This window comes from Felis catus, chromosome D1 (assembly GCF_018350175.1).
Source record: "Felis catus isolate Fca126 chromosome D1, F.catus_Fca126_mat1.0, whole genome shotgun sequence".
Lineage (NCBI taxonomy): Eukaryota > Metazoa > Chordata > Mammalia > Carnivora > Felidae > Felis > Felis catus.
This window is the reverse complement of record NC_058377.1, coordinates 59393828-59409894: the sequence shown is the minus strand read 5'-3', so window position 1 is coordinate 59409894 and position 16067 is coordinate 59393828. Positions and strand designations below refer to the sequence as shown.

General features: G+C 45.9%; 1 protein-coding gene across 2 annotated transcripts in view; it reads right to left on the bottom strand.

Annotated features, from left to right (window-relative positions):
• The window catches only part of CLPB (caseinolytic mitochondrial matrix peptidase chaperone subunit B), a 143846-nt gene that overhangs the window by 112350 nt on the left and 15429 nt on the right, over positions 1-16067 (bottom strand). For both annotated transcript variants that reach the window (XM_011286604.4, XM_011286605.4), the window contains exon 3: positions 1104-1190. In XM_011286604.4, coding sequence (XP_011284906.1) covers positions 1104-1190 — 87 coding nt within the window. The remainder of the gene's footprint in view (positions 1-1103; positions 1191-16067) is intronic.

Below are 16067 nucleotides of genomic sequence, written 5' to 3'. Positions count from 1 at the left end.
AACAAGTTCAGGACAGAGGAGCAGAGAGAAGAGACCTATCTCACGTATAGCTAAGTCTCTCAGCCAGTCTGAAGCACTGCCATCTTTATATTAGAAAACCCATTTTGTTGGTTTCCACCACATTTATGATCCTTCCAAAGGAGGCCAGTACTGGCAGACAAAAGCCTTAATGATCTGCTTAAAGGAAAAATTAAAACTGGTAACTCAAACTATCAATTTCAGTGGCTGCTACTTAAGTGCCCAGTCTGCTTTTTTTGAAAGCATTTCTTTTTGCTCCTTTTTAATCAATTCTTTTGCATAACTACAGCTAGAGACTGGGATGGAGAGACAGTATGCAGCACTAGCCCAGGATCTGGCAGCAATGAGGTAGAGTAAAACACACAAACTTTGTAGGCAGCCAGACCAGGCTCTAGCTCGTCTGTGTGATCTCAGACAAATCACCTTATCTCTTTGGGCTTCAGTTTTCTCAGCTACAAAATGAGAAATCCATCCATCCACCACCTACCTACCTACCTACCTACCTACCTACCTACCTACCTACCTACCTATCTTGTGTCAGTTGTGAGAACTGAAGTAATTCTCTACACACAGAGGACTATTTCAGTCTTTATAAAACAGCTATCCCTTGAGGAAATGGGGGAACGGGCAGGAAAAGAACACGGCTTCCCATGGGAGGGAGAATGGCCCCGGCCTTCCCTAGTTTCCATCAGAACCTCCAAAGAAATAGCCTAGCGAGGCCCTTACTGTGACTACAGATTCCTCACATGGACAGATGGTGGAATAAGAAAACATGGAGGTAACTCAAATGTGTACCTTCAACCACTTAACACACTTCCAAACATTTTGTGACTTCAACAATGCAAATGACATGCCTAATGTCACAAAGCCAATGAAAGATGGAGCTAGGATCCAGAGTTATATTCTTCCCTCTCCACATCTTCTATACTTTCCACTGCACAAGGTGTAGACCTGACCTTCTCCTTAGTCCACCACCCTGCCTCTGGAGAAAACAGCAGGGAGACAAGCAAGGGTGGGAGAGGGTTCTGGAATGTGGTCTGCAGGGATCTGGCTAAGGGAGCCCTGTGTGGAAGGAGATCTCTCACCTGTCGTTTCGGCTGATGGCTGCCACCATGAGTGCTGTCCACCCAAGTCTGTGCCTTGCATTGACATCTGCACCTTCTGACAAGAGCCTAGAAAGAGAGAAATATTTTCAGTGTATGGCATATCATGGACGTAAAAGTGGAAGAAATGAGACAGACAGTCAACAAATAGGGAGGCTACATGAATCTGGAAACAGAAGCCTTTGAGAACTAAGTACCCACTCTAGCTCCTCTCTCCCCCCTTCCCCAGGTATCCCCTACCCCTCTCCTTCTTCCCTTACTCAGTCTGACCCCTGCTGTTATCCTTCCAGCCTTCTGAGGAAAGAATGTGCCTTCTCTATCTTAATACCCTGACACTCCCACTACCTTGGTCCAGAATGCTCTCTCCCTGATTCTTTGCCTATTCTAATCCTACTTCCATGGTATGGAATACAATCCTGGCTTAAGAGCTCCCCCGAGAAGGCTTCCTTAGCTCATCCAATCCACAGATCTGTTTTCCATCCTTAGAATTTCCCCATGCTTAGCACTGAATGCCCAATGACACTGCTTATCTAGGTAATTCCCAGTGTGCAAAAGGATCACACTCAAGTTTCTCTGTATGGTGGTTATTTGGAAATTCAAAATCTCAAACCCAAGGAAACATGGAAAGAATGCTAGATTGGGGTGCCTGAGTAGCTCAGTAGGTTAAGCTTCCAACTTTGACTCAGGACATGACCTTGCAGCTCAGGAGTTTGAGCCCTGCGGCAGCTCTGTGCTAGCTAACAGCTCAGAGTCTGAAGCCTCCTTCAGATTCTGTGTCTCCCTCTCTCTCTCTCTGCCCCTCCCCCAATTGTGCTCTGTCTCTCTGTCTCTCTCAAAAATAGATAAATATTACCAAAAAAAAAGAAAGAAATGCTACATTAGGTTTCTAGGAGAGTCCACACAAGCCTGACTCTCTATGCCAGTGCCTAACACATAGTAAGAGCTCAATAGTTGCTGGATAAATTAACAAACACAGTTTTATATATATCACTAAAATCCTGAATTCCGGGTCCTGGGAACAGGGGGCTCTACAATGTGGGGGTGGATAGAGAGAAGGGGAGTAAACAGAATCAACCTCTTACTGGACACCTACTATAAGCAGGAACTGCCTTCAGAACTTGACACACCTGCTCTCATTTGCTCTTCACAGACGCTTAAGGAACTGACGCTAACCTCCTCTTCTCATGGATGAGGTAACAGGCTCAGTGAGGTGAAATGACTCGCTGAAGGTCACAAAGCTAGCTAAGGAGTGATCAGTGACTGAAGTTCAGGCTGATAAAGGCTCTAGAGCTGGAACCCTTCTCGCCTCACCACCCTTCCTCCAAACTGAACCTGACGCCATGGCACATGGAAGACAAGATACTCAACTGATTTTAGCAATCACCATACGTGCCTGGTCCTGTGCTAGATTCTGGGATGGGGGTGAGAAGACACAGGTGTACCCTAGAGAGCAAATGACATAGTAGTGGAGGGAAGACTCAGGACAGCAGGAAATCAAAGCCTGCAGCATATAGTTTTCCACCAGAAGTGCTACAGGAGACCAGGAGAGAGGGGGACCAAAAGGCAAGAGCAATTCACCAACAAGGCAGGATCTGCTTATGAGGACTGGGTGGGAGGGTGTTTGGAGGACTCTTTAGAGGGGAGCAAATGAAAGGGCACCTGCAGAGAGTCTGGAGGCTTAGAATTGAGTCCTAGTGCCATTCTTGTGCCACAATCTGCAGTCACTGCTCCTCTGGACCAAGCCAAATAAAAGCTCTGTGCTGCTGAAGTAAGCAGGTGATGAAGGCTTGAGGAAAAGCCATATCAAGTATGTATTCACTTGGCCCATGCTCACGCAGGGGAGAAGACAGGCCAGCAAGGACATAAGCATGCATCAGAGGAGCGCTGTGAATGGGGAGCACAGGCTACAGGTGCACACCCAGGAGACCTAACCCAGTCTTAGTGACCTAGAAGCCCTTCCTGAGGATGTGATGCTAGAGAGTTAGCCCGACAAATGAGGTCGAAGGAGAGGAAGGAGTGCATGAGGCAGAGGCTAAAGCCTCTCCCCCAGAAGAGAAGGCAGCATGACTGGGCACAAAATCTGAGGGAAGAGTGTTGAAGAGGAGATTGGGAAGTCACTCATCTCTGATCTCTAATTTGGAGGATTTCTTCCGGTGAAACTCCTGGGCCTCTTTACCACACACAGTTAAGCCTTTTTTATGCAGGAACAATTTTCTATGGCCAAGAATATTAAAGAGAGTAAGAACCCTGTGAGACAAAAATCTCTTTGCACAAAACCTCCTTCCTAACTTACAAAACCTTCCCTGGTTTAGCAGGTGCTGTGGAAAGTGCATGGGTATGAGAGTTTAGAGCCTGGGGTTCTGATCCTAACTGTGATTCTGATAGGATGGCTTCATTTCTCTGGTCCTCAGTACAGAAGGCCAGAAAATCAGGACCAGCTGAAGCAAATCAAAGAGGTTTCTGAAGGAAAAGCCTGAACTGTGCCTTGAAGAATGGAAACGGTTTAGAGACGAGGGAGGAAGTGCACAACAGTCAAGACAAAAGGACCAAGACACTATCAGGAAACAGGGAAGCAATGGGAAGGTATATTTGGAAATCATCAAGTAGATCCATCCAGGTGACAGTTCTTGGCAGAGAAACAGGCAGCTGCCAAGGTATGCAGGGCCTACAACAGAGCCTCTAAAGTCAAGACACAGGGCCAAGGCAGTGGGCGTAAATCTCTTTTGAGACATAGGCTTCTTTGAGAATATGACCAAAGCTGACGATTCTCTCCAGAAAAGTGCACAAGAGCACAGGTACTCAAAAAAAAAGATTTTTTTTTTCAATGTCCAGGAGTTCACAGGTCTTCATGAAATCAAAAACAGATCCTAGGTTACAAACCCAACTTGAAGAGCTGACAAATGCCTGGCATGCATGCCACTGTCCTGCCTCCTGCATCTAAGTCAGAAATCATGAATCTCTCCCAGAAGTTTTTTCTGTGGAGCCTTTGAACAAGCCTCAGAATCCTTTTTAACCCTCGTTCTAATCGGACATCATCGATCAGCTAAAGCCGGCAACAGAGAAGAAACCTATTTGGCATTCCTTAAGACTCTTACCACAGGCAAAAGGGTTGTCACTGAAGGTTTCTGTGTAAAAGAAATTATAAAATTAACCTGATAGCTTAAGCAAGCTGACTCTGAAAGGGGAGAGAGTAGAAAGTGGGGACAAGAAGACAGTTTGGGAGCTGGTGTAACATAGACAAGGGAGACAAGTCAGGGCAGGAAAATGAGAAAGCGGGGCATGGCCAGGAAAAACTGAGTGCAGCCAGAATCCCTCCTGTCTCCAGTGGGACAGTGAGCCGTTTTCCCCTGCCTGGGCCCTGAGAATTCTGGAAGCAGCTCTGATCTGGAAGTAGGGCTGAAGAAACAGGACTGAGATGCCTCCTCCTCATGCCCCTTGAGGACCGAGTATGGTGTAATGAAAAGGATGAATAAAAGGACTTTGTAATAAATCAAACCTGGATTCACATTCTAGCCCAGCTAGATAACCCTAGGCCAATCAATTCTCTGAGTCTCAGTTTTCTCACCTATCAAATAGAGACACTAACCTCTAATTTGCTGGGATCCTAGCCCAGTACCTGGCACATAGCAGGTGTTCGATACAGGGTGGCTTCCACCTGCCACCTTGCCCTACTTCCACCTCTTTGATGGAACGAAGTGTTGTAGTCTGACGCTGGCAGTGGCAGGTTGGCCAATACCCAGGGATTCTAAGACAGGGTCACACAGGATGACTGGGTAATTCATTCAGCTTGGCTCTAGGCACTCCTCTCTTCATTTATTCAACAAACATGTGTACATACCTACTCTGTGCCCAGCTGCATGCTGGCTCCTGGGAAGGAGACAAGACAGAGGTTCTTGCTTTCCAAAGCCTGAGCCAAGCAGTGTTTTCTCTTTATATATGTACACACACACACACGTGTTGTATTTATTACTTTTTTTCACAAATAATACACTTTAAGATTAACTCACACCGCCAAGTATACAATAATTCCATTTTTTAAAATTGCTATATAATTCTCAATGGCACATTCACCAGATTTTTTCCTTCTCTGCTCTCCCAGAGATACCTACTGAGGCAGTCTCCATCTCCCAGCCACCAAAAGTAATGCTCAAAGAACATCCTCTTACGGGGGGCCTGGGTGGCTCAGCTGGCTAAGCATCTGACTCTTGATTTCGCCTCAGGTCACAATCTCACGGTTTCTGAGTTCGAGCCCTGTGTCAAGCTTTGCGCTGACAGTGTGAAGCCTGCTTGGAATTCTCTATCTCCCTCTCTCTGGCCCTCTCTGGCTCTCTATCAAAAATAAATAAACATTAAACAAAACAAACAAACAAACAAACAAAAAGAACAAGAACATGTGCCCTTTTGGACCAGTATGAGTATTTCTGAGGCATGTACTTGCAGTGAGATCCCTGGGTTTTAGGGTGTTCCTGTGTCCTGCTCTCCCAGCCAACACTCGGCAGTTGCCAGCTTCCTACTGACTGCAAGCCCAACAGGTGTAAAGGGATCTCACATTATTGTTTTAGTTTGCATGTCTCTGATTAGCAACAATTTTCAGCTACTTGTTACACGGCCATCAGCATTTAAGGGTTATCTTTTTTCTGTACAATGCAGGGTTTTCTTCTAAGGAGGACTGCTGGAAAAGAGGGCTTCTCTAAACTTGCTATCCTGTCAATGAACAGAGCCAAAAGAGCACAGAGCAGTCAGGCAGCCTGGGCTCTAGTTCCAGGGCTGGCGCCTCCTACTCTAACAAGCTACGGAAGGTATCTCATCCCAAGCTTTAGCCTCCTCATAGGCTCTTACGGGTTTCAGGAGGGGACACTGAAATCTGAAGGAAAGGGCTCCACCAACTTGAAGGCTCATTCCTAGGAGGCAAATCTTGGTGTTCTTCAGCGACACTCCAGCTTTTGAGCCCTGCACAGCATCCTGACTGAGCACCATTCTTTGCAGCCTTCTGGGGGCTCAGATGTAACGAAAAAAAAAAGCAATGACCCTGGAGTCCGAGGGCTGGAGTTCAGATTCTCGCTCTCTTGCTTACTAGCTGTGGCACGGGGGATATTAATCTCTATTGTGCAAGGTGGCCGTTAAGGATTAAAAGAGATACCATATGGTAGCACTCCATAAGGAGTGGTGGCACTTGGTGACTCAAGGCAGGACCAGTACCAACATTAGAAACCATCACAAGTGAACCCAGCTACAAACAACTTTTCCTCCTTCAAAGCTGGCTGGGGCCCCTCCCCCACTTCCCCTCTGTGCTCAAAGTTAGGATTTCACACACCCAGGTCTCCTCCATTTCATTTTGTTCCTTTGCAAGTGAATGCCCAGTAGGCAGTCATTTCAAAGTTTCGGGCCAGCTGGGCTTGCGGGTGGCTGCCTGCTGAGAGTGGCTGAAAGGGCCTCTGAGGCCTGAGAAAGCCACCCCTGCTCTCCCCTGTGATTTTCACCAACGGACAAAATGCGGCAAGTGAATTAATCTCTTTTAAAAAGAGCAATGCTTGTGACAGAGCACGGTGTCTCCGAAAAGGTTAGGATTCCATCATCCCTGAGATGATGAGTGGAATGCTTAATGCAGGTTGCCACTCAGGGCAGAGCAGCCTCTGTCCAGGAGTTGGGCACTGCAGGCCTTTCTGGGCTCCGTCCAGACTTGTGGAAGGCCCTTCTGTAACGAACTAGGTCTCTCCTGCCTGGCAGAGCAGTGGTGGGTGACACTAATTGGGGGTGGCCCAGGGCAGCAGACAGGAAGGAGGCCACACTAGCGGTCAGGAGTTGAACCCCAGATCTCACACGGCTCTCAGGAAGTAGAGTGGAGCAGGGGAGTTACCAGGATAGACTTGGTCCACATGCATGCTCCAGCATTACTGGGTGGGTAGCAGTGAATGAATGCATGACCTAGCCTCTCTGAACTTCACTTGGTCCCCTCATCTGAGTGACAGCTACTGCTCTACAAGCCTGTTTCCACATCTGTTAAAAAAATGGAGGACCCCAGCGGCCCTACTCCATAAGTCACACAGGGGAGCCATGAAGAAACAATGAGGCAAAATATGTAAAAATACCTGACATGCAATAAAAATAAAGCACTGGACAAACAGAACAACGGCCTGTACTATTATCATTTCCCAATTAGTATCTACCCCATTTTAAGAAAGTTAACAAGAGTAAACCAGGATATGTGAAAGGTGTACACAGAACTTGGAACATAAGTGCTCAAAATTTTCTGTGAAATGATAAATAAGCAGCCTCGGGGCGCCTGGGTGGCGCAGTCGGTTAAGCGTCCGACTTCAGCCAGGTCACGATCTCGCGGTCCGTGAGTTCGAGCCCCGCATCGGGCTCTGGGCTGATGGCTCGGAGCCTGGAGCCTGTTTCCGATTCTGTGTCTCCCTCTCTCTCTGCCCCTCCCCCGTTCATGCTCTGTCTCTCTCTGTCCCAAAAATAAATAAAAAACGTTGAAAAAAAAATTAAAAAATAAATAAATAAATAAATAAATAAATAAATAAATAAGCAAGCAAGCAGCCTCAAATCCCCAGGCAAGGGCCAGCAGTAGAAAAGGGCACCCTAGCCCAAGACCTAAAGATCTCCATAGGGGGGCGCCTGGATGGCTCAGTAGGTTAAGCGTCCTACTTTAGCTCAGGTCATGATCTCCTGGTTTGTGGGTTCGAGCCCCACATCAGGCTCTGTGTTGACAGCTCAGAGCCTGGAGCCTGCTTCGGATTCTGTGTCTCCCTCTCTCTCTGCCCCTCCCCCACTCATGCGCTTGCGCTCTCTCTCTCTCTCTCTCTCTCTCTCAATAGTATATTAAATAAACGTTAAAAAAAATTTAAAAAAAAAAGGATTTCCATAGGAAAGGAGGCAAACCATAAGAGACTCTTAAGGACTGAGAACAAACTAAGAGTAGATGGGGGGGGGGGTGAGGGAGAGGGGAAAGTGGATGATGAGCAGGGAGGAGGGCACTTGTTGGGATGAGCACTGGGTGTTATATGGAAACCAATTTGACAATAAGTTATATTAAAAATAAATTAAATAAATAAGTAAATAAAGATTTCCATAGGAGAGTAACAAATCAAGGGGGACAACAAAGCTGCTCCGATATATCAGGAATCCAGGAGAGATCTGAAGGCTATAGACCAAACATGAAACAGTTAAGGGGGAAAGGGGGTGGGGGGTATTAAACTTTCCCTTCCTGCTGTGAGTGCTTCTGTATTCTTTTAAGTTTTATTGTTGTTTTGGCAACAATGAACATACTATTGCTTTTCTTTTTTAAACAAAACTTTCTTAGGGGGAAAAAGCCCCTTACCCTTTTTTTCTCCAAGAAGCCTTCCCTAAGACTGCCTTGATGCTGCCTCATTGGCCTATGCTAGCTAACCTATATCGCACATCAGTTTCCTTTTTTTTTTTAATGTTTATTTTTGAGGGAGGCAGAGAAAGAGAGAGCACGCGCGCGCGTGCGCAGGTGGGGGAGGGGAAGAGAGAAAGGAAAACAGAATCAGAAGGAGGCTCCAGGCTCTGAGCTGTCAGCACAAAGCCTTGATGTAGGGCTCGAACCCACGTACCATGAGATCATGACCTGAGCTGAAGTCAGACACTCAACCGACTAAGCCACCCAGGCTCCCCAAACACATCAGTTTCCTTGTCCCCCCACCCCCTCCTCCAGTCAGCATGACCCTCCTGTCTCTTCACTTCTTGTGCTGGCACCACAGCCACTCTCTCAAGGCTCAGGGGCTGAATGAACGAGTACATGTATATAGCACTTCCCGACATATATCTCTCACCAATACCTGTCTTATGTTGGAAGTTACCTGTTATATATTGGTTAGGCCTGTCTTCTTCAAAGAACTTTTAGGCTCCTGTGTATATGTGGGAGTATGTGGGTGTGGCTTCTCGGGCTCAGGGCTTGGGATACTTCAGATGCAGGCCTGGGGCTAGAGGCCATGGATTCTAGTCATGGCTCTCTCAGTAACTAGCTGTGTGATCCTGGATAAATCAGTCTCTCTGGGCCTCACTTTTCTGTGTGGTAAAATAGGGGACGTGAATTCAATGATTTCTCAAGTCCCTGCCAGTTCTACAATCTTAGGATTCTAATTACATATAATGTCAAAATTTGAGAAGTGGATTCCTGAGAGACACAGGCATCAGCAAGACTTCCAAAGAAAAGACAACTCCTCCGGCTGCTGTCTGTAGGAGGGAGACAGTCCCAGACAGGGATATGGGCGCAGTTTTGAGTTATTCTGGCTAACCAGTCTTCTACTCAGGGGAGGGAGGTACCACATGATTTTTCTTCCTCTTTCTTTACAACCAATCAATACAAAGCGGCCACTGAACTTCAATCGTGCATTGTTCCAACTGATTTCCGGATCCTTCACATTAACTGGCTCTCAGCTGCAGCTGGGAAGGGGGGCTGAAGGGTAGGGAGCCCTGGCCCACCTGCATCAGAGGCCTGGAAGCAGTGAGCCATGCAGACTCAATCATGATCACTATCTGGGCAACAGGACTCTGGCTGGAGCCTCGCAGAAGGTCCTGTTTACAGTAATAACAGCACCAGGCCAGGCTGTCTGAACAGAGGCAAGGCGCCTGGGGCTAGAATCCACACACACAGCCTCCATCTGTGCCTTATCTACCCAGTAAGCCTGGGCTGAGAGGGGCAGGGCTAGGGAGGAAGAAGGCTGCTCTCAGAACTCAGCCTGGGCTAGTGGACTTTAGGTAGGATCCTGGTGCTCTAACTTCACAGACATGAGGCCTCTCTAGCATCTTCTGCATTTGCTACTTGAACAAAGCATTCTCCTTTAAGGCCCTGCATGGGACCCTTCCTCTAGGAAACTCTCTAGTTGCTCTTTCTGCCAGGAATATGGCTCACCCCAGCACTGCCATACCCAAACTGCTCCAAAGGCAAGCAGGTGGGCAGAGAAGGAGAAGGGCAGGCACTCATGCAGCACTTACAACAAACGTGTAGAATGTGCCTGTAAGCTTCCTGACTAGTTATTTCCTATCATATAAAGTTTTAAAATTTCTAGACATAATAAATGATCGGCAGAGATTAATCAGTCCAATCCTTCCTTGTACAGATACAGATGTGGAGGTCCAGAAAGCATCAGCCTCAGACTAGACTAATTTGGATATGAACCTGCATGTGTCTCTTCCAGGCTGCGTGACTATAGCAGGTCATGTTAACCTCTCTGAACCTCAGTCAGTCACCTTAACCTTATCAGCCTGCCAGACCTACTTAACAAGGGTGCTGAGCTTGAGCAAAGGAAATACCATATGCAAAAGCACTTACATTTTGCAAATGTTAGCTGTCATTACCACAAGTTTTCATTTGTTCAAAAGCACACAGCACAGGAGCTGGATCAGACCCTCACTGAGTAGTACTAGATGAAATGGAATGAAGTCCAATGCTGGGTGACCATTCTTTGTCCCATCTCCCTGTTTCAGGCAGAAACTTGACACATATTAAAGTGCACAGATTTTTTTAAGTTTATTTGTTTATTGTGAGGAGGGGAGGGGCAGAGAGAGAGGGGAGAGAATCCCAAGTAGGCTCCATGCTGTCAGTGCAGAGCCTGATGCAGGGCTTGATCTCACAAACCATGAGATCATGACCTGAACCAAAATCAAGAGTTGAACACTTAACCAACTGAGCCACCCAGGTGCCCCTCACAGATTTTTTTAAACTTTATTTTGAAATGATTTCAAGCTTACAGTTACAAAAACAGGACAAAAAAAACTCAGATCCATCCTCCACTTAGATTCTCGTTACATTTTGCCTCCTGTGCTTAGCCATTCCTTTTCTCTATTTTTTAAATTTTTAAAAATATTTATTTATTTTTGAGAGAGAGACATACAGCGCGAGTGGGCAAGGGACAGGGAAAGAGGGAGACACAGAATCTGAAGCAGGTTCCAGGCTCTGTGCTGTCAGCACAGAGCCCAATGTGGAGCCCAAACTCACAAACTGCAAGATCACGACCTGCGCCAAAGTTGGCCACTTAACTAACTGAGCCACCCAAGCGCCTCTCCTTTTCTCTATTTTTTTCCTGGACCATATGAGAGTTAGTTTCAGACAGTATGTGCCCCTTTACTCCCAAATACTTCAGCACATATTTCTAAGTACAAGGTCATTCTCTTTCATAACCACTAACCAATAATGACCAAATTTGGAACACTTAGCATGGATAAAATGTTTTTATCTAATATTCAAATTTCATCAATTATCCCAATAATGTCCTTTATAGAAATTTCCCTCTGTAATCCAGATGTAAGCCAGGATCAATATTAGAACCAGGCATTGCAAGTGTCTTCAGTTTCCCTTCACTAGAATAGTTGCTGGGCCTTTCTTTGATCTTCTTAGTTCTGACACTTTTACAGAGGAAGGCTAATTTGTTTGTAGAACGTCTTTCAGTTTGGGTAACGATTTTTTGAGGAACCCATTTCCTGTTATTCATCCATTCATTCCACAAACTTTCCATGAGACTGGTTATTACAGAACTCTGAGCTGAGTTCCACTGTGTCCTTCAAGGCATTCAGTGTTCCGCTCCACACCTGGCAAACAGTTAAAATACAAGCAAGGACCCCGAAAAGGTGTTGTGTGAGGGTAGGTCAGAGCAACAGAACCACGGGGACAACTTCCTGGAGGCAGAGACATGAGTTGCACCAGAAAGGACAGGAAGAAGCACAGATTCCCCCAATGATCTCCTGGGATCCTCTTTTAAATTTTAATTATTTTTTTTTAATGTTTATTTATTTTTGACACAGAGAGAGACAGAGCACGAGCGGGGGAGGGGCAGAGAGAGAGGGAGACACAGAATTGGAAGTAGGCTCCAGGCTCTGAGCTGTTAGCACAGAGCCCGACGCGGGGCTCGAACTCACAGACCACGAGATCATGACCTGAGCCGAAGTAGGACGCTCAACCGACTGAGCCACCCAGGTGCCCCTTAAATTTTTTTTTTAATGTTTTTATTTATTTTTGAGACAGAGACAGAGACAGAGCATGAGCAGAGGAGGGGCAGAGAGAGGGAGACACAGAATCTGAAGCAGGCTCCAGGATCTGAGCTGTCAGCACAGAGCCTGATGCAGGGCTCAAACTCACAGACTGGGAGATCATGACCTGAGCTGAAGTCGGACACTTAACCGACTGAGCCACCTGGGTGCCCCTCCTCGAATCCTCTTAAGGAAACATCCCTGTTTCCCCAAGCAGTGTGTGTTAAGGCTGGGACGCAATAAAACATGAAAAGCAACAATACAAGGCTATAAGGAGGAGAGGGTGGCCCAGAGCACCCTTATCTGGGTACCTCTGCCCAGGGCTATAGGGTATGTCCCAGTCAACAGCTGCCCTGGTAACTTGGTGACAAGATGGAAATGCCGGTCTAGGTAGCTGAAGTGTGGGAAAGGGCCACCGGCGCCACCTACTGGCACTACAGTAGGACTCTAGCTGGGCAGCTGGCTGGTTGCCAGATAGCTTGTCACAATATGGCAGTGAGACACAGAAGTGACTCAGACTTCTCCAACAGGGCTGGCACTTGAGCCACCAGTGCCAAGCTCCAGAACCCCATGCTTTTCAGTAAATACTGGACTGTGCAAAGTCAGTCACAATACCTGACTCCCTAGACAGGTGGAGGCAAAGACTGGCCTACATCAATTCAGGTTCATTCCAGTAACAAAACTTAGGTAGCATCTTCTCCAAGTCAGGCTCTGTGCTGGGCACTAAGTGTACAGATATGAATCAGACATGGACCTTGTCCACAAGCAGCTCCCATCTGAATTGGGGTTGCGGAAATGGGACAAGTACACAAATAAATGCTTTAAGTATCGCAGGTGCTCTGAGAGCTCTGCTCACTCAGGGTCAGTGAGCACACAACATACTTGGCTCCTCATGTGGAGAGCTCTTGAATGGTGAAGTCAAAAGAACTCACACTTCTTGAGCAGCCTACTATGTATCAGGCACCTGACGTGATCTCATCTGATCTTGTGACTAGTTAAGGACTTGCTTAAGATGACTACGGCCGACTTCACCTCAGGTCATGATCTCACGGTCCGTGAGTTCGAGCCCCACGTTGGGCCCTGTGCTGATGGCTCAGAGCCTGAAGCCTGTTTCAGATTCTGTGTCTCCCTCTCTCTGACCCTCCCCCGTTCATGCTCTGTCTCTCTCTGTCTCAAAAATAAATAAAACGTTAAAAAAAAATTAAAAAAAAAAAAAAAAGATGACTAGCCAGTAAGTGGCAGCTTGGGACTGGGACCTCTCCCTACTGAACCACACTGCCTTCCAGGGCACATATCCCATTTCTTCCCTCCTTTCCCACATTTAGCCTGGGGCCAGCACACCACAGGAATCTGATGGGACTAATCAACTGACAAAAAAATGACAAAGAAGGAAAAGACTTAAACGGAAAGGAGGGATCTGAAGGATGGAGATACCCTTTGATTAGTTCTGCTTTCTAGAACCTTCTCCCATTGAAGAGACCCTCTTCTCCTAGACTCAAGATGAGAAAGGCCCAATCCATCCCTTCTTCCTCACGGTAATCTCCACATTAGCAGCACTACTTTCATACTCATGTAGCAATACATGGCAATACGATACTTTAAAAGTGGTCTTGCCTTTAGGTTAAAACAAGTTTGCTAAACAAATCCAATCAAAAGGTTAAAGAAGTACAGAAGCCCTGGTTCTCAGCAGGCTGGGCTGACTGCAAGCTTACAGAATCTAGGAGCACAACACAGCTACCAAAAAAGCTAGTGCAAGCTCAGGCTATATTAATAGAAGCATAAAATCTCTGACAAAAGGGATGACTGCCCTGTTCCTCACAACTGTGGTCATGCCACACTGTAATTCAGAAAGGGCACCAAAACTTTGTGGCCATTTCATTAGGAAATGACTAGGATGGGTAGAAGACTTGAAAAACAGTTTAGGGAACCAAGTCTTACTTGGCTTGGAGCTCTGTCTCCTAATATTTAAAGGTCTGGAGGGGCGCCTGGGTGGCTCAGTCAGTTAAACATCCGACTTCGGCCTAGGTTATGATCTCGCCATTCCTGAGTTCGAGCCCTGCATTGGGTTGTCAGCTGTGCTGACAGCTCAGAGCCTGGCGCCTGTTTCAGATTCTGTGTCTCCCTCTCTCTCTCTGCCACTCCCCCACTCGCACTCTCTCTCCCAAAAATAAATAAACGTTACCAAAAAAAAAATTTTTTTTTTAAGTCAGGAACAGGAAAAGAGTTGCGCAGTCCAGGAGGACAGAGCAGGGACTAAAGGGCATTTGCAGGGGAAGCTAACACATAATGACAGCCCACTATGTGTCAAGTGCTATGCCAGTGCTTTCACACATACAGCTTCAGAATTCATCACAAGATAAATGTTTTTCTAATTACCGAGTGCCTTTGCTTACATTACTCCAAATGCCCAGAAAACCTTTCCACCAAGCTCCTTGTACCCAAATACTACGAATCTCCAGGCCCAGACTAAATGCCACCTTCTCTATGAAGCCTTAACTTTTCTTACATACTAATTACAAGTCTCTTACCAGACTGCAAGTTCTTGAAAGGCAAAAGTCATCATGATGCATGTTTATTCTCCTCCTCAATGCCAAATGGGGCATAATGCTTATAAGGGGTCTTAAGAATAAATAAATGCCAAAAAAATATATAAAAAATAAAAATAGGGGCGCCTGGGTGGCTCAGTCGGTTGAGCGGCCGACTTCGGCTCAGGTCATGATCTCGCGCTTTGTGAGTTCCAGCCCCGTGTCGGGCTCTGTGCTGACAGCTCAGAGCCTGGAGCCTGTTTCGGATTCTGTGTCTCCCTCTCTCTGCCCCTCCCCTGTTCATGCTCTGTCTCTCCCTGTCTCAAAAATAAATAAAATGTTAAAAAAAATTTTTTTAATAAAATAAAATAAAATAAAATAAAATAAAATAAAATAAAATAAAATAAAAATAAATGCCAAAGCAGATATTCAAATGGCCAATAAGCATGTGAAAAGATGCTCTATGGATGGATCATCAGCCGTCAGGGAAATGCAAATCAAAACTACAATAGGATATCACTTCACACATACTAGGATGGCTATAATTAAAGACAGACAATAACAAGTTTTGAAAAGACTAGAGAAGTCAGAACCCTCATACACTGCTGGGGAGAATGTAAAATGGTGCAGCCACTTTGGAAAACAGTCTGGCAAATGGATAATAGAGTTATCCTATTGTGCAGCAGTTCCACTTGTAGGTATCTACCCAAGAGATATGAAAACATACATTCACATAAAAACCTGTACATGAATGTTCACAGCAGCATTATTCACAACAGCCAAAAAGTAAAAACATAAACACCCATCAACTGATGAAAAAAGGATAAATAAAATGTGGTATATCTATACATGGAATATTATTTAGCAATAAAAAGAATGAAGTACCAATACATGCTACAACATGGATGAACCCTGAAAACATTACGCTAAGTGAAAGAAGCCTGTCCCCAAAGACCACGTTGTATGATTCCATTTATGGAAAATGTCCAGACAGGCAAATCCACAGGGACAGAATCTAGATCAGTAGTTGCCAGGTTCTGGGGGGAGTGACAGGGAGGGACTGCCAATGGGACCAGGATCTTTTTTGGGGTGAGGGGGTGATGAAAATGTTCTGGAATGAGGCAGTGGTGATGGTTGCATAATCTTATAAATATACCAAAAACCACTGCACCCTTTATAAGAGTGAATTCTAGGGTATGTGAATTATATCTCAAAAAGAAAAAGGAAAGAATAAAAGAAAGAATGCTTATTCAACCAGAGTTTGTGCATCCTTTGGGAGGTAGAGAGGGCCTCATACCTAGAGGAGCTGTCCAGCAGAAAACCTCCTTGAAGGGGGAAAAAAAAGAAAACCCAAAGAAGGACTTGAATACTGAAGAGGAAGTGAGGCCAGAGACAAAAAGTGCCTTGGATCCAGTCTACCCAT